At 33.9% G+C, this 27,837-nt stretch overlaps 2 protein-coding genes and 1 pseudogene across 2 annotated transcripts; 2 read left to right on the forward strand and 1 right to left on the reverse strand.

The window, feature by feature from the left end:
• The window catches only part of LOC127834880 (polyubiquitin-C-like), a 321,474-nt pseudogene that overhangs the window by 67,914 nt on the left and 225,723 nt on the right, over positions 1-27,837 (forward strand).
• On the reverse strand, positions 2,488-5,454 carry LOC127834910 (uncharacterized). Its single transcript, XM_052361041.1, has 3 exons — positions 5,302-5,454; positions 3,389-3,598; positions 2,488-3,008 (listed from the first exon to the last, which is right to left on the reverse strand). Exons 1-3 carry the CDS (start codon positions 5,363-5,365, stop codon positions 2,698-2,700), a joined length of 585 nt encoding a protein of 194 aa, XP_052217001.1. The 5' UTR covers positions 5,366-5,454; the 3' UTR covers positions 2,488-2,697.
• Positions 12,635-27,763, forward strand: LOC127834887 (zinc finger and BTB domain-containing protein 11-like). The gene is made up of 4 exons (XM_052361001.1): positions 12,635-12,749; positions 16,193-16,367; positions 17,954-18,152; positions 18,625-27,763. Exons 2-4 carry the CDS (start codon positions 16,263-16,265, stop codon positions 20,223-20,225), a joined length of 1,905 nt encoding a protein of 634 aa, XP_052216961.1. The 5' UTR covers positions 12,635-12,749; positions 16,193-16,262; the 3' UTR covers positions 20,226-27,763.

Below are 27,837 nucleotides of genomic sequence, written 5' to 3' on the forward strand. Positions count from 1 at the left end.
GTCAAGTAAACAATAATTGAGTTAAAAAAAGAAGCATGTCCTCTTTAACTGATTGGTCGATTATATGTTCCCAAGCATTTGTCGTGGGTGCATCAATGCTTTTGTGACATGTCATTTAATACAAAAAGCATACTTCTTTATATTTTTAAAAAGAAAGGCGATGTTTATTAATTTAAATAGCAATAACGACAACACGATGACCTATTGAAAATAACTGAATTATATTTGTTTCGAGACAAACATCCAGGCATGTAAAAATACTTGAAAGCATATGCAATACCAAAGCAACCATTACGTCAACACATTTGTGAAGATTGGATGAATCAGGTATGCACAATAACAGTCCCATCTTAACCCAAATTATACTTTTTAACAAAGATATTATCTATCAAACAGATAACATTCCCGAAAACTAATTTTTACTTTACGGCCATATTATTTACAGCAACTGCTTGAATGATGTAGATCACTAATTGAAATTACGTATTCTTTATTCTGACTGTGTATTAAGTCAAATAACCATTACAGGATCCAAATACATGAATATTTATGTTTGTTAGTAAAGCATTAAAAAGCCATTCAGCTATCTTTATGCCTGTAAAAACAATTTTTATTTGTTTTAATGTTTAAGATGTTTCAAACTGTAAATGAACAGAGTGATTAGTACACATACAGATAAAATAAAATATCCCGAAAAAAGAGAGATCGACAGCTTGATCATTCGATTGTAACACCACCGTTTAGTACTACCTGTTTTGTTATTAACAAATAAATATAAGTACCGTGTATACCTTTTAAAACAATCATGAATTATTTTGCGATTGACTATAGATGAAAAAGCCATTCGTTGTTAATTCCAGGTATAAATATGTCATTTTTAAGAAGCTTTAATTGTTGAAAAGAATTCAATACAAAATGTTTCAAGTAGCGAAATAAGTGTTTAACATTTCAGTCAGTTCAGTCACCATCAATAGTCACCACAACAGCTGAAGATCAACATCAGTGCATCACAAACTAATCATGATCGGAACTTGGTTATAAAGGATTAATACTATAGTTCTGACTGAGAATATACTTACTAGGTAAATAAGATAAACACAATGTGGATCCCGTAACTGTATTAAATTACTTTAACTGTGCATGAACTGTTCGATGGTCAAACTTTTAATGCTGCCAGATATTGCTGGCTTTGCCTCTAGGTCATGGCCCAATATCAATATTTGATTGCTTTTACCGAATATTGTTCAAAAGTATTCCTTGTGTAAGCTTTCCTCCAAGCCCGCCCGTCATAAGACGGGATGTCGTAAAATGTAGATGTACTGTTCTACGTAACACAGACTGCGCTTATGCAAGTATCAACATAGCATTGTCCAACATGTGAAGATCATTCAGTGTCATCATACTATTTGTATTTATTTGTGCAAGTTAATCAGTTTATTTCCGATAAACTGTGTTCGATTAAAATGTATTCAACGAACAAATATACTTAATATACACATACACTCGTTTCAAGAACCCATCATCAATCAGTGTTGTGTTCTACAATTTGTCAACTCTCATAAAATAAGTAGGTAATGGCATCGTACACATACTATATTTACCTCATGCGGATGCAACATTTACTTTAGTTTAATTTTGTTTTTACCTGTAAATGTGATGTTTTGACTTATTAATTTAAGAATGGAGCTGTAAATATCAATCCCCGGAAGCATGAGTACCAGATAGCCATAAGTATGACCTAATATGTCTGAACAAGTGTTCAAGGTGAACGAGATAAAGACCAACCTGAGCTGATACGCGCTTAAAGTGAACAAACGGTATTGACATAAAATCAATTTGGCTGCTAGTTCAAAATAGATTTAGGAACGTTATCTCAGGTAATCATTTTTAACGCAAACACATTTTTCGGTATTTGGTTGAAGGGGTCCATTTATTAAACCATTAGACAGGCCTATGTTAATGAAAAAGAAACGTTTGTGACACTTTGCACGTCTTTCACCCCAAAGTCTCAAATGTACTTTATCGTATGAGATTTGTTTGTTTAAAATGAGTAGTCATGGAGCATATAGGATACGAATTCTTTGATGTGATTACATGAGATACAGATTGTCTAAACTTTTCATTTATTTAAACACAGTACTGAAATAACAATTTGTTTAAGACTATTTATAGTTTCAAATTTTATTCTCTTTAAGTTAAAAAATGCACGTCTTGATTTGACGTTGTTATACCACCGCATCCACAAACCTGTTTACAGGCACTTCTTAAGGCCGAATTTGTTTTACTGTTAACGTAAAAAAATTGAAAAGCCAAATACATGCACTTTTTCACTCAGGCTCTTTATTTATGAAAAACTAAAAATGTAAAGAAGTTTTTAGAATAAGCGGAAATGTGTGCATAAAACTATTATGTCGTATCATGTTTTGTAGTTTTTTGTTCATCCCATTTGGTCGAAGCAAGTGAGCAGCAAAACCAAAGACAACAATAAGCGCTTTGTGACTTTTATTACTAATTTCATACTTACCTCTTCAAAACGATGTCGTTAAAAAGTTTTAAAACATAGTCAAATGTGTGTGAATAAAAATTTTCATTAAAAAAATACTCGACATGCGCCGATATTGGTTATATATGACATCGAGCTATATAAACTTTATAAAAAAATCAATAATCGATCAAATGTGTAACTCGTGATAGATTTCAGTTCAGACACAGTATCAGGAACAGTCCATTGAGAACCGTGTACTCGAAAATTGCCGACACACAGGAAGCGCTATTTTTTCCAGAGCCAGTCGTGACGTAACTCTCCGGAATGAGCAGGTTGAACTGATGCGGCTGCTCACTGGTGCATATCTGTCCTTTCATGCTGAAGTGGTCGTACATTTTGAAGAGGATATCGAATCCCGGTAATAATGGATTCGAAATGTCGTGAAGAGGACTACATTCGGCTTCGTATTCTCTTGGCCTATCACGACATCCGCGTGTTACAATTTCCATCGTCAATTCGATATCTGTTACAAAATCACGTAACATAATCACATCATTATTGGGGTCTTTAACTGCTTGTTATATAAGAAATGGGAGAGACAACTGGTAGCCTCCTGTCATTAAAGAGACCGACTCGTCAGCCCCGAAACTTTGATCGGTTGAAGTCCGTTAACGTTTACGCTTTAACTGGGGGTATTCTTATTATAAGAGGAGTCCCACAGTTGTGCCTTGTCTTATAATATTCAGTACATTTTTTAAAGTAAAAAACATAATACTTCCAACATACTTACATTTCGACCATACAACAATGTTCGGTCTCATTTTATAAATCATTTATAAATCTGGATGTACGACAAGCAAACTAAATTTTAAGGTTAAAAGTGTTGTTAATAAAGTGTCTTACCAGGATTTACATTCTTATATCCCTTGGCCGTAAATATAGAGTATTCACTCTTACACATGTCCCCCGGTCCACACACGTTCATATCGATTCCGTCTTTCGAACAGGTGTTCATCTGTTCTACAAGTGACACACTCTGACTCATGAGCTGTATATATTCCGGTGGAACATTCGTCACCTTGTATCCAACATGCATGCAAATCGGGCAGTCGGCTAAAACACAGATTTGTTACACGAAAAGATGATACAGTATACATGTATAATTTTTTCTGGAAAATATTAACAACCGTTAAAGTGCATACACGTCTACACGTTTAAGTTGTACTCTGAAAAATATGTAAACAATACCATTAATACAAAACACCCCATACAATTGTTTAAATATTTTTTTTACAAAAACAAATAAAGGGCCTCATTCTTCTACAAACAGAACTACCTTTTCTGTCGAATGCTTCCATTGCAATTAAAATTATTACCACAATCATTTGCACTTTGATGCCCGTAACATTTATGTAATGAGAACAACAAGCTCTCGTTTGTGAAGAGAGAAAAAGATGACAAAACTACTTTTACGGGGTCGGACGATTAGGCCAATGTTCAACCCCAGCGAACGAAAGCCAAAATTACGAGGACAGGGCACGATCAAATAAATAATTAACTAAGGTTTGGAAAAAGAAAAGTATTTGTCGTGAGTGTTGAAAAATGCGAATGATCGGTGATATGCTGAAACAATGCGCAGCTTTTCTCCGACGGTTAAGTAAACAACTTTGAAACCGTTTTTGTGGACATTTCAGTCTGTGATGCCTATTTTAAGATGTAAAAAGCGCACGATTGGTGCCCACCTTATTACACGGAAAAACCAAAACCTTGATCAGGTGTTTCTTTGACGGTTTTGGCCTAGTAAGTATTATAAATAAAACAAGTCATCAAACATCTTTGTACAGAGGAGACCACCATCATTATCGATCTTTCAAAATAATCCTTCGAGAAAACACGAATCGACACAGGTGCATTATAATACTATAAATTGGCTCGTTGAGATTGAAGTTCTTCTTAACTTGTAATGTAACGAAAAATGCAAGGTTTTATCTGTTTTAATTTCCTTCCTTTGTTAACTTAAATATTTTCAGATAGTGCAAAGACTTTTAACAGCAAAAACAGCTGTCGTTATGTTACAATTACATGCTATAGGGACCTTTTCACGTTTTGGTAAATGACAAAATTAAAAACACATGTTTCGGATTCGCAAAGTGTCGTTTTAGTTATGATATTTGTGAGAAAACAGTAATACTAAATATTTACCATGCTCTTAAATATCCATTATATGTATCTTTTGACGATTTACAAACCTGAAAGTTACAAATCGTTGCAACGCGTAACGATTGAATAATTTGGATAGTTCTGTTGTTGTCGTTATATTTTGTAACTCTACGAGGATTGCTTGTAAAAAGTATAATTAAATTAAATAAATCGTACAAACACGTCACTGTTTATTTAAATGTTTCTGGTACTAAAAAGTATGAAATACATTAATCATTCTATGAGCACGAATGGCCGACTGGTCTCAGCGTTTGACTTTTATTCCAGGGATCAGTGGTTCGAGCCCAGATGAGGGTTGCTTTTTTTTTTCTTTAATTCTATTCTTGTTTTGATTTTTGCTGGAGCTTTTTAGATCCAAAGCATTTAATGACAAACTTCAATATCTACCACAATCTGTGAAAAAGGTTCCTTTAAGGCATCCATTGTATTTAACGTTATTTGTCTAAAGTCGTGTGCTGTTTGAAACTTGAAATAAAGACCTTATGTGCTAACTTGAATTTCAAAATACCTTAAGCTGAGTTCAAGTCGGAATAATAATTAATGGTTCATTAGAAAAGTTAATAAAATATTTCAGTAAAAAAGTATTAAAAACATACCATTTACTGAAAAACAGCCGTGCAAAATCCCCAGTACCATAAATATTGAAATGTTCATGTTCATTTTTGAATGCGTGAATGGGCATCAAGATAACGCAAAGGCCTTTTATACGCCCTACTTGAACGTGATCATGATGTCACATAATGTTTTAGAATATTCCGCACGTAGATAAAATGATATCTTTGGGTTTGGCATGTCTGTGTTGAAATTGAACAAATTCGCACAAACGTGTCTTTATTTCAGCAATTAAAGATCTACAAATAAACAATTAACATGTACTTTGTTGAAAAATTTCAAAGATATGCCATTTGAAAATGTCTGTCTGTCTGACACTCTGCACAGACATCAAGGGTAAGCAAATATTTCTTCAGTGAAATCACTTAAAAGCGCGAAGCCATTTTAATATTTCACTTTATGATAGTAATTAACACATGGATATCACAAATGAATGTGAACTACATTTGGTTTGGTTTACTTCAATAATTTCATAACATATTTCCAGGTTATTCATAACGACACGTTTTTGTCGATTTGTTGCGGAACCAGACAAAACTGCACGGTTTAACGACGCGAAGTTTAAGCACAAAAAGTAAACCCCCGGGAGTGGCAAGTTCTGACAGCAGGATGATTTTGAACAAGCAAATTTTATAAAGATAATTATTCAAAGCTTACGTTGGAGAATCCATCAGTTTGCTTAAGAAATCGATCCAATTTTTGGTTTACATCGCTTTTTCCTGTGAAGTTACGACTTGTTCAATAAAACTTCAGTCGTCATCATGAAAATATAATACTTGGCAAAATAGACCTGCACTAGAAGGTTTGCTCGTATAAAATATTTCACATGAAAATAACGGAAATAATATTTGGAATGTCAATTATTGGACTTTCATTGAAGCACGGTACATTTCAAAAGTAGAGAATGACCATAATGCATGACTAAGAGCTTTTTTTAAAACTTTATGTTGAAACAATATTCTTAAATTAAATGCACGTGTAATTGAATGTACATTAAATGAATGTCAATTAAAAGCACATGTGCTAGATGAAGCATACGTTGTTTAATCACATAAGGGTTCAAACACATAATAGTGTTTTATAGTTCCTACCCGAGAACTACCAAAAAGTTGAACATTTCTGTTTAGGAGCTGTCTTTTGAAGCAATTTGTTTTCACTTAACAACAGACGCCTGACAGCAAAACCCACAAAATATCACCATAAGCAATGTGCTCGAGTAAAATATGTTTTGAAGAAAACTTAATTTAACCTTAAACTTGTATTTAAACTTCACAATGAAGCACAAAATATGTTTGTTCATAAATTGAATGCACATGCCTCTTTAACGCTGTTTTCCATAGGTCATATTCAAATGACGATACAAATTTCGTAGAAAACCCTTAAGTTTTATATTGAGTAGTCTGTGTACACACTAAAATAAGATAACGCCGATGTAAAAATGCGACATCGAGGCTTTCCTCCTAAGGTTAATCGACAATAATGTTTAATATGTCCTTTTCATTTTAACTCGTTCACATGGGATAGGCTGGAAACAAACACGTCCAAACATGCGCTTTTGTCCTTTATGTCGTTCATGTATATCAAAACGATATCGGCTTTTATAAATGTTTGATTTAACAACTGCAAAATTATATCCACGTGGGAATGGTTTGTCCATATAAAAATTATATTGTTTTCCTGACTTTATTGTATTATATATCATAGCAAGTAATTGAAAAAACATATAACCATTCGATTGATGCATTTGATTGCCTCAAGTGTGTTATAGTGTGACTCTTTTTGTACTTTTAAAAAGAGGTGCTGCCAAATGTGTATATATGTTCTTGCTTTGCACCAGCAAAAATGAGAGAAAGATCGGTATGCACTTGTCTGTATGTCCGTAAGTGCCGTTTTCGCGGCTGAATGAGGAAGGCGCAATCAGCTGCAATAATTTCCTAAAATGTGGCGGCCATCTTGAAAATGGCGACCATCTTGAAAATTGGAGATGGGTCCATAGCTAAAATAGAATAAAATACTTTTATCTACAAATGTGCCAAGTTTGTTGCTTTTATCAAAAAGTGAACAATTCCACTGAATACAAGCACCATATGATCCCGCTATCAGGTTGTTATAATTATTACAGGTAGTTTTATGTGTTTTCACATTTTGGTATTAATAATATTATCTGGTAGTTGAGTCACTGAGAACACCAACTTATTTTTGAAAGGAACATAGCTGCATTTGTTTGCTGTATTGAAGTTGTCCACTATTAAACCCTTATGAGCCTTATTAAAATGAAAACAATTTAATCTGATAGAAAAGAAATTGACAAAAAAAGATTTAATGTTTTACTGGTTTATCTAAACTTTATAATTCCTAATAAATCAATATTCATGCCATGAATAAATAAAACAATTAACAAAATATAAAAAAAATTGCATCAGTAAAAAATTATTTTCTATTTAACGGTATTTCAATACAACGTGAACACAGAAACTAGCGATCATGATAATGTTTATAAACAAAATGTCAACAACACGATAAGAGCCTCACACTATTAAGTATAAGGTACATGTATTGTCGGTAATACAAAACAGTTTGGCAAAATTTTCAAAGTATGATCATCTTTCCTTAGATAGTATATAAAAACACAAATTCCTGCAATCAGTGCAAACAGTATTTTCGACTTAACAATGAACCTTTTGTTTCTATTTGTATTCACTTGTTCTGATTAAGCATTTCCATGAAAGAATTGCTGAAACATCCACTGAGTGATGTATCTTCATTTGTGGGAGAGGCAGCACACATATTCTGGGGCGGATTCTTTGTGGATGCTCTGGAGAGGCTGAAGTGCAGGTAGCGCTGGCTCGTTCTGTGGTTTGTCTTGAACCAAAGAGGTCGACCAATGCTCTGGAAAACGCCGCTGCCAATGCGGTTGCTGGCTGCTTTATGTCTGTTGGCTTGGCTGCCACTGTTGATGCGGTGGTTGCGGGGTCCCCCACGGCTGTTGTTGTTGCGGCTGCGGCGTCTATGAGCGAAGCTGGTCGTTTAGGTCCAGATACTTATACAGGAGGCTAGTTTGCTCCTGTTGGAATTTGCGCCACAACGATGGGGCAAGGTCAACCATCACAGACTTTACCCAATCACCGAAGGTATCTCGCTCGCTAGGTGCAGAAGAAGGCTTGACCATTTCCAGCAACTTCTCCTGCAGCTTAATTGACTGGCGACCTCCCTCGTCCAACGCGTTTAACAAACGTTCTTCTTCTTATCAGACTCTTGAGCGTTTGGGTCTGGCATCAAGGATTGGCTCGTCGGCATTTGTTATAGAGGTAGACGGTCCCTGGACTTCGTCTGGATTCGCAAGTTCCGGGTCATCTTCACCCTGGGTCGACCCTTGGTATGCGAGCTTTGCCTTCAACTGCAAATAAATGAAATTGTATATTTTATTAGATATACGTATGCAACTTTATGGTGGAGAATAATCATTGACATTTATATGAAGATAAAAATTAGTGTTTACTTATCGAATGTTATGAATTCGAAATCACTTGTCTTAAAAAGCATGTAGAATTTTATCCTTTTTGACATACAAACATTGAAACGATAGTACACATGTATATGCAGTAAATGTTGTGTCTGGTACAATCATTAAAATGCAAATGCAAGTTAGAAAAAAAGTGGTACGCTCACAACAGTTCGTGGTTGGTCCCCATGGATATGGGACTTACAGAATTTAAAGTTCTCAAGTACCCACAAATCGCGTTCCGTCCGCTCTCCAGAGCCAGAGCCCGACTTTAATTTCGCCAACTTGCCAAACCTAGTTCGAATGGACCGATACCACACATGGAGAATGCTGACGTCCTTTTCCAGGAGCACAGCTTGAGAGCGTCCAAAGAGCGTCCTTCTTGGCCTTGTCTTTGTACGAAGAGAGTTGTTTTTGTACAAAATGGGATGCTCCTTCAGCCACTCTACCATTACCTCTTCTTCTTCTGATGATAAATCGCTTCTGGTCACTAGTTTACTTTTTCAATTTAACAGGGCTGTCAGCTGGGTGCATGCTGCTAGCAACAGACTGAGTGGCGATGTCCGAGCCCTCTCCGGAGTTGATGAAGGACTAGCAACTTTGGTCGCCGTAAGGATGCAATACGAACGCGGTAAGGACGCGAGGGACGTATTAAGGACGCCGTCAGGACGCGCAGAACGCCATAAACCAGGACGCTAGTGTGACGGGAAGGCGAAAAACAGCATTTTTACCGAAAAGTCATTGGCGTCCTTACTACGACAATCAGAAATTTCCAGAAACACAGTCTTGGGTCGCCGTAAGGACGCAAGTCCTGTGTGACGGGGCTATGACCGAAGGCTAAATTTGTTGAACGTAGTTTTCCTAAAACTGGTGTTTTGGACAACTCTTTTTTTCGTGTTCCGTGATTGATATAGGTGCGTAGATTGTTCACATGTGTTTAGTAGTATATTCCTGATTTTTAAGCTAATACAAAAGTAAAAAAATAAATTCTGAACTTACTATCTCAATCGTTGTTCATTAAAAAAACACGTTCCTACCATTTATAAAACTATATATAAGCATCGCAGCAGCTACATTTTAAGCAAATTTTAAACGATTTCATTTTATTATTGTAAGGAAGTCGCCACGCATGAATGCATTAACTTCATCAGGTCATGTGTTGTGTGTAAATTTTAAAAATGGCACAGTATACGGGACCGACATACATGCACGGGCTATCGTTTTATTTATTCTGTATATAAAAAAATCACTTCTGACACAGCAGGATTTTTTTTACTGCGTAAGTGTCTGTAGCGATCCACACTTTTGAAGGTAACACCGTGTTATTCAAGTCCATACTATTTGAGAGTGTAATGCTTACTGTCTGCGATCGTATAGGCAGCCTTGCAGGGTTATGGCATATTCAGCGGACGATAACCTTTGTTTTGACCTTAGTTTATAATAAATGAAATATTAAAAATATATTACCCGATAGAAGGTCCGAGCAATAATATGGATTTTTGCAATGATAAAATTACGAAAACTGATCAAAATAGAAAACGTTACATTTTGTCTTCAACAAATGTCTAGTGATCAAGTGAAAACTTATCGACGATATATTTTGTCAAGCATAGCGTAAAGGATGTTAACTATTGAAAAATGGCCACTCCTTTATGCAGACATGCTCATACATCATTCAAATACTTTAATAATTTATTGAAAAATGTCCATTCTATTGCAATGATGTGCTATGTGTTAACTATAAATGCAGTACATTTGATTGCGCAGCATTTCATGGTCTCTGCTCAGCCTGTCTTTCTTAAAAATCGGCGATCGGCAGTTATGTAAAATACAATACAATTTCTTTTTTGAAACGAAGCAATAAGATATATGGAAAAGACATACCAGAAAAAGCAAAATACAGTTGTTTTCATCGTGAAAAATACAACATTTTCGTAAAAGAGTAGTATAATAAGCCATGTTGAGGGAAAATCTTTTCATTATCTGTAAACCAACGCGTTTGAATCTTACATGTCTATCTTTTTGTAGACGAATACTTCGTATCATTCTTGTCTTTTTATATCTATAAATAAGGAGGGTCTACAATAATATGATAAACAGATATAAGACATATCATGACATAAACTTCAATTCATAGTAGTATCAACTGTTTATAAATGATTTTATTCGCAGTGAAATAAATTATATACCCCGGTTGTTGTTAAACGGCGGAAAAAAGTTAAACAATTGTCATGGTAAGCATTTTAAGTTTTTCAAAGAGACTCGTTCCATTCTTTATAAAGCTGCATAAAGTACACGAACAAACGTGATAAATCATGGAATGATATAACACTCGTGACAAAGACTCATATGGAAAATAAAGTTTCATTTATTACTAATAATTATTAGAATTTGATAAAATAATGTCCAATGTTTGTTATTTTGTCGTTAAATGTGTCGTTAAATCGTTAAACAACACTTCAATCACTTGTGTAAAGTATCAAACGCAGTCTGGATAGACGAGTGGTTTACGCGATAACCTTTTAATCCAAAATACTGGTTCGTGCCACATTGGGGGAAAACTTGATTTCCTTTTTTAAATTATTTTCTTTTTTATTTTAAGGTTCAGGGTTTTACTGATTAAAATCTAATTATTTAACGCATTTACGCTTCAACAAATGTCAGAATCTGTGAGCGAGTCTCTTTAAATATACTGATTATGTATAAATGTCCATTTGTACTAGTATTTCCACATTTTGAGCAAAATATATTTTTAAAAGATATGTGTTTATTTAATATTTGTTAATATAAGAATCAGAGGTAATCTATTCAAGTAGAGTGAAATTTGTGTTCTTGTCCGCATTGTTTTCTTTTTCCGGCGTAGATGCATAACCCAGGTTTTGGCATGCCTTTACCTGTGTAATCTTCCAAACGAATTTTGAGAAAATTTCTCGCCAATAGGCCCGACTGAATAATTGGAATGTTGGACTGTGTGAAAAATATCGAAACTGTACGAAATAGAAACCATGCAATCTACGAAATGTTCTGTTATATAATTGACTGTCTATTGTGTTAGGTATACCATTAACAAAATTCAAATTCTTTTCACGGGCTAATTAGAAAAAGATTATCAATTATACTAAAAATAATCGAGTTTAATAGCTGTGAATGGCAAATCACTAAAATAGGAATGTTCTTAGAACGCGAGTGTTAATATTTGAAATATATATGTGTGATGTAAATTGTGGTCATCCATCAAGGCAGTAAACATAGGTGATGCTCCCAATTTCACAGCGCAATCAGTACATGCACACTTTAACCGCATGACAGTAAAGCTTTCTGTACAGAAATGCTATTGGATGTGACCATATTTACTACACATGGCTGATTCGCGTTGGGCACACGCCCGTACTCAGGCCGGGGGCGGTCCGGCCCGGAATGTAAGTATTTATGTTTTATTTCATTTTGGTATTTCTGCATTATGTATATAAATAAATTATAATATAAATAATAAAAAAAATTATCGTATATTAAGAGTTAAGTCATAAAAACTGGCGCAAAACCTCGTGGTAGTGATGCAGCTAAGAACAGCGCGGAAAAACTTCCACTATCTTTAATCTCATGTATTAAATTCACAAACACGAACAAATATCAACGAGGTATAACTTTTTTTAAAATTCTTTTTAAAATTCTAGACGCAGGTTTAATTTTACAAAAATATCATTATTTGAGAACCACATATATCATACGCAATGTGATTGTATGTAACCTCTTGATGGCCATAAATTGCATATATGGTTGTTTTTCTCCTTCTTATTGCTGAATTTACAAATACTGTTTTTTACAGGACCGACTTAAAGGGAAAACGACGAAAAAGAAAAACAAGAGTCAAGACAGCTTTTAAAACTCCAACAAAACAATATGCGCGCCATGCGAAAAATAACTGCTCTGGTGCATACATATTTTTGATGTTGAGAAACTTCGCTTTATATTTAAGATTATTCTTCGGTCTCCGCTTTGCCTCCAGGCTAAACCCAACGTCACCAACTTTGAGCTGTTAGGGCTTAGGCGTAATTCATCAAATAGCAACAAATACTTGTTTCTTTATCCTGGGATGAATCTAAAAAATTGCTGATTATTTCTTATATTTTGTTTATTTAGTTCCCTTATTGGTAATTTATCATCTTCCCTTAGAGACTCCTAATGACTGGTACAGTCAAGTTATCATTACCCATAGCGCATTAGCGGATCACTTTGATAAATAATTGACATTTTTAGATGATATTTTGCACACAGCATCTTCAAGGCCTGTTCTTTAAAATGCATTGATTGAGTCGTAATCAGAGCTACTCTGTCAAACATTTCGGTATGTTTTGCTGACATGTATATATGACTTTGTTGACTGCAGTCTCGTTTCCAAATCAAGGTTGAACATTTCTCTCGGCAACATGTTATAACTATGTTGGAAAGTAAAAAGTTTACACATTAATTTAAAAGCCATTTATTAGTCTTTTTGCCTGCAAAAGTCCATTTCAGTTTTGATTCGTGTTTAAGATTTTGCAACACCTTTAATGAAATGAAGAATTAGGGCAATAACAGATCAAGCATGATGATATGCGTATTGATAATAATATATTATTAAAATATATGCAAATCCTGTTGATTCTTACAATAAATGATCTCAAACTTAATGTTTTATTTATGTTCCATGTTCAATATCATGATTAGATATGATTCAAACAATTTACATGGTTTATAAGATGCCCATATCTTTTTTATCTTTTTAGTATTTCAACAGATAATTCACACAAGAACACCATGCGTAAAGTGTAGATACAAGATCACATATAGAAAACAATTAATAACCCAAAAAATTAATACAATTTATAACTGGAAATGTAACTTGGTCATTGTAAACAACACAGTTTGTGTTTCTACATTTCAAATAGCATGGTAGATGCTCCCTGAGTGGTTTCGATCACGTGATCCTTTATGGCTACAACTGATCCGTTAATGCATGAATTCTGCAGCATAAAAAAGGTATCACAAATACATTTTGCCTGAGTTTAAATTTAAAAATAAGACTATGTGCTTAATCAGTATGAAAAGATAATATTTAATCAAACTGGTGTAAAAAAAGTCCCAAAACATTTATTGCTTTTCACCAGAACAACTTTATTACGCTACTGATCCGGTAATGGTAACTTGACTGTACATGTAGTTCTTCTTGAATCCTTTGCTTGGCTCTTACTATGTACATGTACGACTCAAATATGCACTTTGATTCGTGTGTTGTCCCTTAGAATATCAATATTAATTAAAGACCTTTCTAAATAGATTAAAGTTTAAAAGGCTTCATTCCAACCCTAATATACTGATGATGAGAACAAACAGTATAAAACCTGAACAGACTGCAAGGTACTCGCAGACTGTTCTGTTTTTATGCTGGTTGCATATAGTCATTTGCACTTTGCTTCTGAGTAGGAAAGGATTAAGAGTGCATACATGTTTGTACACGTATGTACAAAAACCCTTTAAATATACAAATTTCGAATATGGACAAGTCACAACAAATTGTCTGTTGACTGGGAGATGTGGGATAATAATCCAGCTGGATATTTTTGTAGTATTTCTCACATAATGGCATTGTCAGCTGTTGTGCCTGGCTTTGTAGTAAATCCCTGTTTAATGATGACAATATCAACAAACTCCTGTCTTGGATATATCTTTTACTTTATATTATCTAACTTTAATGGGAAATGTAACAATTACTTCAGAAATTATTCCAAACCAAATATGTTACATGTAAGATTGAAAAGTGTATATAAACGTCAGAAATACATATTTTTGTAGTAAAATTACACTTAAAAACATAGGACACAAATAGTGCTGCAACAATACGCCAAAAGCCGTATTGCAATATATTGTCAGTTCAAAAACCCGTATTGCAATATATCGCAATATATTGCTAACTTGTACCAAAATTATAACTTGCCAATTACCGGATAATCCCAAAAATTCCAGTTTTAAAGCAAATTCTGGTCAATATTTACTATAAATGTGCTCAAGAATAACAAGAAACACAAACATTCGCAAATTTTCTTAAGTATCAAATACATTTTTGCATTTGTTACTATTTAAAGATGTGATGAAATGACGTCCAACCGGGACATTCTTTTTCCACTGAACACGCGTAATTCACCTGACATGATGTTCCTGTTTTTATACAACACAAAATACACCCATACTTTCCATGCGACGTTCTACATGTCTGTATAATTTTTGCACGCTTTTTATTAAGACAAAGGATCAAGCACTTTTTATTTGACGCTAGAATTTTTTATTGTCGCGTTAGCATTTAAATTTGGAAGCGTGTTTCCGAAATTCGGATTACAAATTTACAGCTGTGCGCAATTAATTCAACGATAATCTGTTCAAAAGCATCGAACGAATGCTCCCACGTAACAACGCTACTCCGTATAATACACTTTTTAGAATGCTTTTTTTACGTAAACAATAATTTACACTGCTTTGTTTTGTTTACCTTGTTATCATTATTTCGGATGGTTTTTCTGGACGAAATGTGAATGATTTTTTGTAAAATTTTGTACCGGTATGATGAAAATCATATCGCAATAAAATATGCAGATTGAGTATTGCGATATATACCGATATACCGGTATATTGTTGCAGCACTAGACACAAACTCAGGGGTCGGCCAAGAGTGCGATATGGGCAAACATTTTGCTGAAAGTAGGCTAACTTGGCTTAAGTAGGAGAAATTCATTCTAATCCGCCCTAATTTTCAAGTAAATGTTTTTAACAAATAATACCTGTTAAACAAACACCCAACTCTCAGCAAACATAATTTCTTTCTTCACTCACATTTAAAATCTAATAAATCCAATGCAGTAAAATGTTTGTTATGTGTCACACAACCTGTCCTCGAAGGAGCTAATTCATTAATGCTCTATCTGACATTACACATGTATTGGCATGCTTCCGGTGATTTATTATACAATATTATAATTTCCTTTTGAAATGTCCACTTGCTTAAAGCTTACATGCTTAGAGTTTAAATTCCTTAGAAACTGGCCCCAACTCGGCATTCACATTAAAGACCTATGATGTCTTTCCGACATTTACATCATGTTACTGACACCATGGATAAGTGTAGATAACAGCTTGGATATTTTTGAGGCATAGGTTTTATTGGGGTCATTCCGTAATACAATTGTGATTGTCAAAGACTTTTTACTTGATTGTTAATTCAATTAACAATTAAGTTAATTGAATGAACACATATTTTTAACGTAGCTGGAGATATTTGATGCTCAAGTTCCACAAACTACCTCCGTATTCTGTATACTTATTCAAAATATCCCATATTTCAGTGGTAAAAGGAGATTACGAGTCCATGCAGTAGGAGGTGTAGGAGGGAAGGCCTAGCCATATCTTGCCAGTATGCGCCTCAGAAGAGAAACCGCTGGGGACATCGACGTCGGCCGTCAATCTTTCGCATACAAGTCTGCTGTGAAATCTGTGATAAGATGTCAGATACAATCTCTGGTATGAAACACTCATTTTATGTAACATTGCACTAGTAAAAAATCACTTGTTTATAGTTATTTGATTAGACTATGAATCAAGCTTTATGTTAAGCTGATCACCATTCTAGGAGCTTTCATGTGATAATAGAAATCACAATTTTAAAATAAGCAATGACACATTAATTTGATCTGCAATCCAAATTGGCAATCCTGACCTTATAAAGTGCGATTGGTTTTCCAGCGGTTTATAAGTGAAACATGGTTTTCTAGAGGTTCATAAGTGTAACATGCTCTCAGTGTATCATTCCATGTGATCCTAGAAGTTAATTCTTTAATATCCTATCATTATTTTAATAATTCTTGCAAAATGATGACGCAAAATCAAATAGGCCATCTCATTATGACCTCAATCAAGCACAGACTGAGAGCTATGCATATTATGCATGTATGTTCGTTGCTGTTAATTATTTTGCATTAGCGATACATATATTCATAATTGGTTGAAGTTAATTATAACACGACTAAGATGATTTGCCCAGATATTGTGTGGTAAACAAAAGATAAATGCAGTTTGAAACACTCAAAATAGTTTTAAAAGTATCAGTGCATGACTTTTTAAAGAGAATTCAGCAGTTAAACAAGTTTTATTGGCTTGTATTGGTGATGAAGTTGATGTCAAGGATAAAACTGAAAGAAAATGTCTTATTAGAAAGTTGACTTTGCTGGATTAAAGGGGCCTTGTCACAGATTTTGGCATGTTTTAAAGTTTGTTATTTAATGCTTTATACTGATAAATGTAAACATTGGATCTAAAAAGCTCCGTTAAAAAAATCAAAAATAAAATTTAAAAAAAGAAAAAAAGTAATCCTCAGCAGGGCTCGAACCACTGATCCCTGGAGTCCTGGAGTAAAAGTCTGCCACTTAGATCACATATAAGCAATCCTCGTAGTTTCACAAAATATAACGACAACAACAGAACTCTCCAAATTATTCAATCGTTTCGCATTACAGCGCTTTATAATTTTAGGTTTTTAAATCGTCAAAAGATGCATATTATCGCTATTTTAGAGCATGGTAAATGTTCAGTATTTCTGTTTCCTTACAAATATCATAACTTTTTTATTTTTTTTACCAGGCCCCTTTAAAGCCTTATGCTTTTATTGTTACATTATTTACCAATGTGGTATGGATAAAATCATTTGTAACAGAACACTGCAGATTAAACAAATATAGAAAGGTTTAACGAAACTTACTATTTGCTTGGAACGCCAGCACAGACCCTGACATATCAACATGAGGTATAGCTGTCTAAAATTCCCACATTTCATACGCGGTATGAGTTTATGTACATCAATCACTATTATTTGCTGTGTATGAGTTATTTTGAATACATTTGGTTGTTTTTGAAATGTTCTAACCTCTTTAGCTTTGGGAATGTTGGGCCAGTCGAACCCCTTTTTAAATACCAGCGAAATTTTCAGGGATGTTACATGTAATTTACTGGAAGTCTCAACCCTGATAATGCGCAAAAAGGGCGCAATGATAGTTAACTGTGAGTGGATTATGTGTTCAATTTTGTGCGGTAATTTTTGTGCTGTAACTTAGGTTCAGAAACTGGCCACAGAAACGGGCGAGGAATCCATCGTAATTACAACCAACAGTACTGAGGGTACGTATGACCATCTGGGATCCCACCGGGGGCAGGAATATCTGGAGGATGCTAGAGAAGTCGTCTATCAAATGTGCGCAAAGTTCTCACAGTTTTGTGCTGGACTGCAGACAAGGGAGGAAAAGCACAGACCAGGTAAGGTCGAAATTAAAAATGAGCTGCGCTGTGTAAAAACAGGTTTTTTGCATGTGCATAAAGTGTGGTCGAAGATTAGCCTGTGCAGTTCCCACAGGCTTATCAGAGACAATACTTTCTGCTTTTATGGAATTTTTGGTTTAAAGAAAGTCCCTTGTTTACAAAAGTCCAGTGAAGACAGAAACTTTATAGCAATAATTAATCATTTGACCGATTTTGCATAACATCGTTAAATAATTTGGTTAAATACTTTTTTCAAATTTGAAATTGTGCAAATTTAAGACCTCAATAATATGTCTGCGATTAAAATTTTGCGAAAATCGCAACCCTTAAATTTCAGTGATTTGACAAAAGTAATGTTTATACTTTGATAGAATTATCTTTGCTTCACAAATTTGAAATACACATCTATTTCTGGTGTATATATAATATGCATGTGTTGGTAAAAAAGTATTATGATCTTATTTATTAGATGAACCTGATCGGCCCGTAGATGCAACAATATCATCAAGGAAACGAGCTCTCACACCCGACAACACAAATAAACCCAACAAACGAAAATCCCGCCCGAGGATGTCAATAAATGCTCTGTTTAGTAGAGTTGAAGAGTCATACGAAAACCAGTCTGGCTTTCAGAATGTAGCACAGTCTGTGCAGAGATCTCCATACAATCTTGACACAACCCCCATAGGTAATGAAACGAAAATGTGTCTTGACACAACCCCCAAAGGTAACAAAATGAAAATGTATGTTAAAGTAAAAACTGAACCTGAGGACACTTTTGTTTCCATGACAGAAAACGGCGATTTATCTGACAGCTTCTCTGGCAGGAATTCAGACTGTGTTTCACCTAGTGAACAGATTTCCCCTCCTAAAATCATTGCAAAGCACCAGGCGCTGTTTCCAGAAACTCAGCAAAAGAAGTCTGACTTAAGACTTACGGTAAGCGAGGAGAAAGACAAATATACAGAAGATGATGATACAAATGTTTCTCACGTTTTTACTAAGTTGTATAAAGACACAGAAGATGGGCAGCCTTTTAAATCCAGCATACTTCGGTCTCTGTATGAACAGCCGCTGTACAATCTAGATGCTTATTGCATGAGTGGAAACAATATGGACAATGCTGAACGCTCAGAGCAGGCCTTTTCTTCTAATCTCAGTGAAAAAACGGACAATTTCCCAGTCACGTCGGAGAACCCAGTCTTGTCCGGTCTTTACGACACCGGCACTTCCCCAAAGTATCGAAGCAAAAGGAAAATGGCCAAGAAATCCAAGCAGAGAGATAACGACATGACGGCCACAGATTTGAGCCTGTACGAGACCTCACCTTCATCCACTGGTGGTTCAGAATTGAAGATTAAAACGTTTGAATCTGGCGGAAGACTGGTGTATGCCTGCGACGTTTGCAAGCGAGAGTTGTCCCACCTGACGAGTTATCGTCGTCACATGAAGCTTCATACGCTGGAGAGACCCCACAAGTGTCCAGTGTGCTCTAAGGGCTTCATTCGCAAGTATCACTGCATAGATCATCTGAACAAGCATCACCGAGGTGTGGAATACGACCCGGAATCGCTGCAGTTAACCGGAAACAGCAAAGATATGGAATTGCAGGGATTAGCTGAGCCATCAGCGTTGTCCGATTCTAACAGCGTGTCACCAAGTGATTTTAATTATACTCTGGATCAGTCAGGGGAGGGATGTTCAGATCTGGACCAATCAGGAAGCGGGGACATGGGAATCAGCCAATCGGCTTCCAGCATTTTGTCTGAGCTTGCCAGGTCAGCAGCATTGGAGAAAAGTCAAAAGGAAACATTTGCAAAGAAATTACAGCTTGCCAGTTCTGAAGAAAATGGACATGTAATTGACACAAATCAAGAGATTTTACATTCAGGTTTAGAAATCAAGCCTTGCAACAGTTCGCCTAACAAGCTGGACAGTGCGAATGTCGAGGTTAAAAACGACGCTGGTGGTGGAATAAAGGCCATTATAGCTCATTTGAAATCATCATCCAGAAGGAAAAAACAGGCTGAAGAAGCTGAAAGTGCACTGGGCCACAAGCCTGATATGTAGTTTCCATTAGAATACTTAATTTGAGTCACGCTGTGGGATAAGACCGGTCTTCATGCAAATGCGTAAAGTGTCGTCCTGGGTAAGTCTGTGCTGTGCGCACAGGCTAATCAGGAATGACACTTTCCGGCCAGATTTGGTTTTTGTTTCAAATAGACTTCCTTGAAACAAAAAATTCAGAAAAGCTGAAAGTGTTGTCCCAGATTAGCCTGTACTGACACTTTACGCCCATGCATTAAGCCCAGTTTGCCAGGAGAAAATCTCATTTACATAAATAGCATTAAAAGCTTTGGTCCTGTGATTAAATTGTTCTCATTTGGGATATGCTAATTGTGTATTTTGTTTGATACTTTGTGTTCAGAAGCAATGTTGGATGTCAATGTATAACAAATTTATTTAGCAATTATTACTTATAGAGGACATGTTGGTATAGAGAATTTTCTGTCACCATGTATTTATCAAGTCAAAACGATTAGTTGCAGCGATATTGTTGCCATTTTACTAGTCGGCTAAAATTTAACTCTTCTGTCATGTCACTCAAACTGAATTGACAAATGGTTCTAGTCTTTGGTAGTGAAGTGTTAAAGGTCCTGTTGAGTCACTTGTATTTTATTGAATTTTCATTTTTACAACTGTATTAAGGAACAGATAATTCAAGAACGATTCTATCAATTTGTGATGATAAATAGCCATTCTCCTGTGAAATGAATCTTAATATGAGAAAAGTTGGTATTGATTTAACTTTTGTATTATTTGTTATGGTAAAAGATTGGCACTTCATCAAATCCTTTTTCTGTCAGAAATAAATATCGTTGTGTTAACAGAAATATGGTGCTGGATGTTTATCAATTGATATTGAATGTAAGGGACAATAACCATACAAGTATTTTTTTTATGGATTAATTTGTTCGTGCTTTCATTTTTTGTTATCATCAATCTAGTCTTTTCTTGACATTTTGTATAAAAATGTGCAATTCATATTTTGCAATATAGTGCAGATAAGTTCTGTTTACTACATTTATAATGCTACAATCAGTCAATCACTAGTCAAGATACATGTAGTTTCAGTGGAATTACATTTATAATACATATATTAATTCTGTAAATAGGACAATTTCAGAATCTCTACTTCGTGATTTTGACATTGTTTCACACTGTTTGCTCTGCATATTTTCTTACCATTCCATTTGTATGTTCATATTTATTTTATATTATTATATTATATATTTATATATTTTATTGATAAAAAGGTTCCTTTAGTCAAAATTATTTATATGTAATTATAGGAGGGTTTATATAAAGAAGAATTGCTTGATGAAAAATATTTTGAACTAAAAACTTATTTTTGCATTGTATACAGTATAATTGAATGAATGTCATACAATATTGACATGTAACAGGCTTTTCAGGACGTTTTTCCAGCATTATCTATTGCCAAATTTAGATGTTAATGTATGTAGCTGCAATATTCTGTCTTTAAGTGTTTTTTACATTTCAATTTTTTTTTGCTAAGTTTCTGGTCACTTTTTTACTCATAAATGAAATCTAGTCAAAGCAAAATCATGTATCCTTTTTACCAGTAAGGATTGTGTAGTAATGGTCATGACAGTTTTTAAAGCATTTGCTTCAATTCTTGCCAATTTATATCAATACTTTATATCAATATCATTTATATCAATGTTGTAGATATAGATGTTGCCCAGCCAGTATACATTATTTATGTCAATTCTTGCCCTTTAGCATTGAACATTTGGAGATATTTCAATTCAATATTTAAATATTTATAATGGTTTTGCCTGTCGGCCTTAAATGTTTGTAGAAAGAGTTATATCGTGGTTAAATTATCTAACTTCTAAGTATATGATTTGTGCAATTAAATGTTGCATTAAATGTTCACAGATTTTGTCTTGTCATATAAAACTTGAAGTATTAAGCTCGTGTGAGTTAGACCTGAACAGATATAGTAAACATGTCGTGAACCCATCTGTATATTTTTTCCTATCTTGACAAAAATGCGTTAATTTAGTAATGTTAAATTTAAAGGATAAACTATGACACATTCCTCAAAAATTAAAAGTAATATTGGTTTGCTCATGTTGGTTTGTAGATTTGTCTTTGAGTGGACCACATTCACTATACAGTTCAGTTTCTTTGGATCTAAGCTGTTACCTTTTGACGGTTTGAGTCGCTATTTATTAAATTTTAAATGTTCAATATAGAAAGGGTTCGTTTGTTTTAGGAACAGGTCTTGGTATACTCAATAGCCACTCACTGTTGCAAGATTAAGTGCTTCTAGTCATTAGATAGCAATATTTATTACTTATTTAAATTGAGATTTGTTTTTGTTTCGTTTGAAAAACATTTAACTGTGTATTATTTATTGTCGAGTCTAGTCATATTGTATGTACTCTTGTGATGTTTTAAGATTGAAGAAAATACATTTCTTAACTATTGTGTTATAATTTACTTGTACAATTATTTATTCGTGAATAAGTAACTAATACAATGAGAGGATTTATAGTGGCACATTGAAAACAAGTACTCAGATTTATATTACAATATATTTTTGTATCATTGTAGTTTGGCATATTTTAAAAAATGAGTCTAATGTCTGATGATATTTTAGCAATATTTTTATAAAAGAAATGTTCCAAAGTACTTTGTGGCAAATGAGCATGTTTTGATGACAATAAATATTAACTAATTATTTAGTGCTTTGCCAAGAACTTGAGCTGTTTACTAGTACATTCAAGTTGCTATTTAAATACATTTTAAATAGTGTTTGAAAAGGTGTAATAGTGTTTTCTTTAATGATTCTATCATCCTATTATTTTGCTTACCGTAATCGAATAAAGGCACTTTGGAAAGCAACCTAAGATTTCAGCAAGGAATATCAAACACTGTCACAGCATCTTAATGTAGCTTCTGTGTTTAAATCTTCAAACAGTGTCTTTGTTGGAGAAACTTAAGTACACAATTCATGAATTAAAAAAAAGCTATTTCTTTATTTTTGTCATTAGAATTTATATAAATTTACTCATATCTTTTGTTGTATGTTTGTATGCGTGCCCATGTATCTCTGTGACAAGGTTTGGTTTGTTATTTCTGATATGATATCAGCATTATTTACATGTGCATTTTGATTTTCCATTTTTGACTCAAAATGTAGAAAATCACAGAATTTGATTGATATTATATATGTTATTGCATGGAACACAAATCAAGTGTGTCATATTGTGTATATAAAGTTCATGGAGATCTACATTAATATAATTGTTAGCTCCCCTGAGTACAAAGTGCTCAAGTTGAGTTACTGTGGTGGGTGTCTCTCTAGTGTCTGTGTGTTGTTGTGGGTTGTATTGTCCTTATTGTCAAGGAATGATCCTAGTGTGGGCCTCTTTAACCCTCTACCACTAAGATATGTATTTTGACGCTTTTGTAGTCCCTAAGAAAGTAAAATTTAATTTTAGTCCTTTCTTACTAGATTCAAGTTATAAAGGCTTCATTTCCAACCCTTAGTTACTTATGAGCAGCAAACAGCATAAAGCCTGAACAGACTGTGAGTCTCGCAGGCTATTCTGGTTTTATGCTGGTTGCAAAAGCCATTTTCACTTTGCTTCTAATGGGGAAAAGGCTAAAAAAAATAAAGATTTAAAGGGTGAAGATTTAAAAAGAAAAAGAACTATGCCCGAGGTTTAGTATTTGCTATTTAACATGGTTTAGCTGTCCTCTGACAAGTTTGCTCAAAACATGCGTAAGGGTTGCAAATCGGCCACATCCTGAGAGTAATTTTTGTTACATAATATGTACAAAATGACATCTTTAAACTGCTTCTTATATATTAGCCGCAAGTCCCATATGTTCAAACCATGGACCTGCCCTGGGGAACTTGATTTCCTAGTATGTATACAATTAAAAGTTTAAAAATCTGTTTGACCCGAACAATTAAGGGGATAGCCTAGATGTTCGTATAAATCAACATGCAATGGCCCTGTGTACAATTGTTCGGGCTTTTGGGATCAAAACTTTTAACACCCCAGTGATCACATGTTTTTATAAATAGACTGTAATTGAAAATGACTAATACCTCAGATACCTTATGGTTGAGACGTTTGGTACTCTTATATTTAACATCATATAGTGGTCTTCTGCCCAGTGTATGATTTAAATCTTTGCTGTATTAAAATGTTCACGTTCAGGAGGGTAATTTTTTACCTTATTATACTAAGTAAACATTAAAAATAAATCAAACAATTTCTTTCCCAAATATCACTTTATGAGCAAAATGTAAATTCAGGTGAGCGATTAAGGGTCATAAGTTTTTCACTTTGTTCATTGTGTGTTTTGAATTGTATATTATTACCATGACAATTCACTTATGTATGATTTTTGTCAGTTAAATACAATTATATTTGTATTGCCACAGGGTATTGCAGTATTGTACAGCATTAGCATTTTGAGAATCAAAATGTAAATATTTGATTCACGTATAAATCATCTTGTCTTTCAATCAGATCTTTTGCGATTATCATAGAGTTACTTAGCAAAAGCTTAACAAAAGCTGTCCCTGAAATTGGGAATTCTTTCTTAAATTGAACTAATGACTTTTAAGTTAATAAACAAAAAAAATCTGAACAATCAAATAATTCAGCTCTTTATTTCTTAAAGGCTGGAAATCTAGCCATCAAAAGGGACTAGGTTTGGCACTTGGGGAAAACATTTGGCCATTGGGAATATTTTCTCTTGTATAACTGCTATAAAATCGGCAAAAAAGCCTCTTATTATATTGTTGAACAGAAAGTATTACAATTTTGTATTAAATGCGAATCAAAAGAACTGAAGTAACAGTTTTGTACTGATGCTTTTGCTTTTATATATCCATTTTACAACTGTTAATTCATGTAGAAATACAGCACCCTAAAATTCAGATGAAATTAAGTTAATATTTTGATTTCGTTTTATGGCAGTTCCACAAACCATACTAATAATTGATGTTTTTTAGAGACTGGTATAAATTATGTCAATTTCTCGGGAATGTAATAAATTTTCCAGTAGTAGATTAATAAAACATTGTAAGTGAAGTAATACTTGAAAAATACAGAATGAACCTGGAATAAGACCTATCAATTTAGATAAAACAGAACATTTTATATTGAAGATTTAAGATCTTTTAATTGCTCATAGATTAGAAGAAATTTTATATTGATTAATATTTTGCTAATTGTCCCCTACTGGTGAAACCGGAGGGGACTTATGGTTTGCGCTCTGTGTGTCAGTCAGTCTGTCAGTCCGTCACACTTTTCTCGATCCTGCGATAACTTTTTAAGTTCTTCATATTTGTTCATGAAACTTGAAACATGGATAGATGGCAAAATGGATAGTATGCACGTCATTTCATTTCGTTCCTACGTCAAGAATTCTGGTTGCTATGGCAACAAATATTTAAAAAAAATAAAAAATTTTACTGACAATGGTGGAGTTACACCGGTAGGGGACAATATTGCTTGGCAATCTCTTGTATTTAATTTATTGTATAATTTTATGTCCCCCACTACCCCACCACTATAGTGGGGGACATATTATTTTTGCCCTGTATGTTGGTTTTTGTCAAACTTTAACATTTGCCATAAATTTTGCAATATTCAAGATAGCAACCTCATATTTGGCATGCATGTGTAACTCATCAAGCTGCACATTTTGAGTGGTGAAAGGTCAAGGTCATCCTTCAAGGTCAAATATATGGATCAAAATCGCTCATTTAATATACACTTTTACAATATTGAAGATAGCAACTTCATATTTGGCATGCATGTGTATCTTATGGAGCTTCACATTTTGAGTGGTAAAAGGTCAAGGTCATCTTTCAAGGTCAAAGGTCAAATATATGGGGGGGGGGACAAAGTGTTTCACAAAAAAATCTTGTTTAAATTTAACATGTATGATGCTCTGAGACAATGCGGATTGGATGGGTAGAAAATTCTATGTTGTAATGGCCAGGGTAATGCTGTATGACGAATATTGGTAAACTACATTGTTTTTAAGTATCAGTCTTTCTTTACTCTTATGTTTTATTAAAAGTGTGAAAATTGTTTTCATTAAATGCATTTGCTGTTTATTAGTTATTGTTTCATTTAGAAAACTTTTGTCCCAAAATCAAACATGTGAGGAAAACAACTTATAGTAATCAACAGAAACTTAATAAACTGTCTTTCTTATAAATGCTCAGATAAAACAATCAAGGAATAAAAAATATGATTATTTCAACTTACACATTTTGAATCCGAAGACATGATAGGATTTTGAGATTTTAGATATTAAATTTTATATTATTTGAGATTGATGTTTAAATTCAAATATGTATTTGTATGACATTTATGTTGTATCATTTTTGGAAATAAAACGATCCTATATAAATACATGTGTGCTTAACATACACTCAAAACCACTTGTAACACAATCATTTTATTATCCCCGCCAAATTTTTTTCGGAGGGATATAGTAATTGGTCCTGTCCGTCCGGCCGAAACTTTGTCGAGAGCATAACTCCAAATCTATTCAATGGATTTACTTTAAACTTAGAATATAAACGGATGGCAGCTAGGAGAAGTGCAGTGACCAAGAACCACAACTCTATCTACCTTTCTTTTTGAATTATCTCCCCTTTTATATAACTTTAAAGTAAATTTTTGTCCGGAGCATAATTCTAAATATACTAAAGGGATTTACTTGAAACTTGAAATATAAACAGATGGCAACTAGGTGAAGTGCAGTGACCAAGAACCACAACTCTATCTACCTTAGTTTTTGAATTATCTCCCCTTTTATATAATTTTAAAGTAAATTTTTGTCCGGAGCATAACTCTAAATCTACTGAAGGGATTTACGTAAAACTTGAAATATTAACAGATGGCAAGTTGGAGAAGTGCAGTGACTAAAAACCATTACTCTATCTACCTTAGTGTTTGAATTATCTCCCTTTATTTAATTTAAAAGAGAATTTTTGTCCTGAGCATAACTCTAAATCTACTGAAGGGATTTACTCGAAACTTGAAATATAAACAGATGGCAAGTTTGAGAAGTGCAGTGACTAAGAACCATAACTCTACCTACCTTAGTTTTTTAATTATCTCCCTTTATTTAATTTCAAAGTAAATGTTTGTCCGAACCATTACTCTATTGCTATATAAGGGATTCACTTGATACTTAAAACAAAACCCTTTCTATAGAAGGGATTCACTTGAAACTTAAAACATAAGCCCTTTATTTAATTTCATAGTAAATGTGTGTTCATTTCATAGTAAATAACCCCAAATCTACTGAAGGTGTGTTGTAACCGTTTTTTCTTTATGTTAGTTTTTTTTGGTTCATTATTTGTTTGGAAAGTATACGTACTTGAAGCGGTGGCTTTTTTCCCGCAATTACGAAAAATATTGACTAAACCCTTATCCCCCTCACGGTGTAAGTAATTTAACATTTGTCTTGTTTATTTATATTTTTAAATTATATTTAATTTAATTTCATAGTAAAATATTTAGCTTTTCAATGTTTAATATATCCCTTTATTTAATTTTGCAATCATATTTCAATTTGAACACTGAAGTATTCACTGTTGAAT

Source organism: Dreissena polymorpha, chromosome 6, assembly GCF_020536995.1.
Source record: "Dreissena polymorpha isolate Duluth1 chromosome 6, UMN_Dpol_1.0, whole genome shotgun sequence".
NCBI classification, from domain to species: domain Eukaryota; kingdom Metazoa; phylum Mollusca; class Bivalvia; order Myida; family Dreissenidae; genus Dreissena; species Dreissena polymorpha.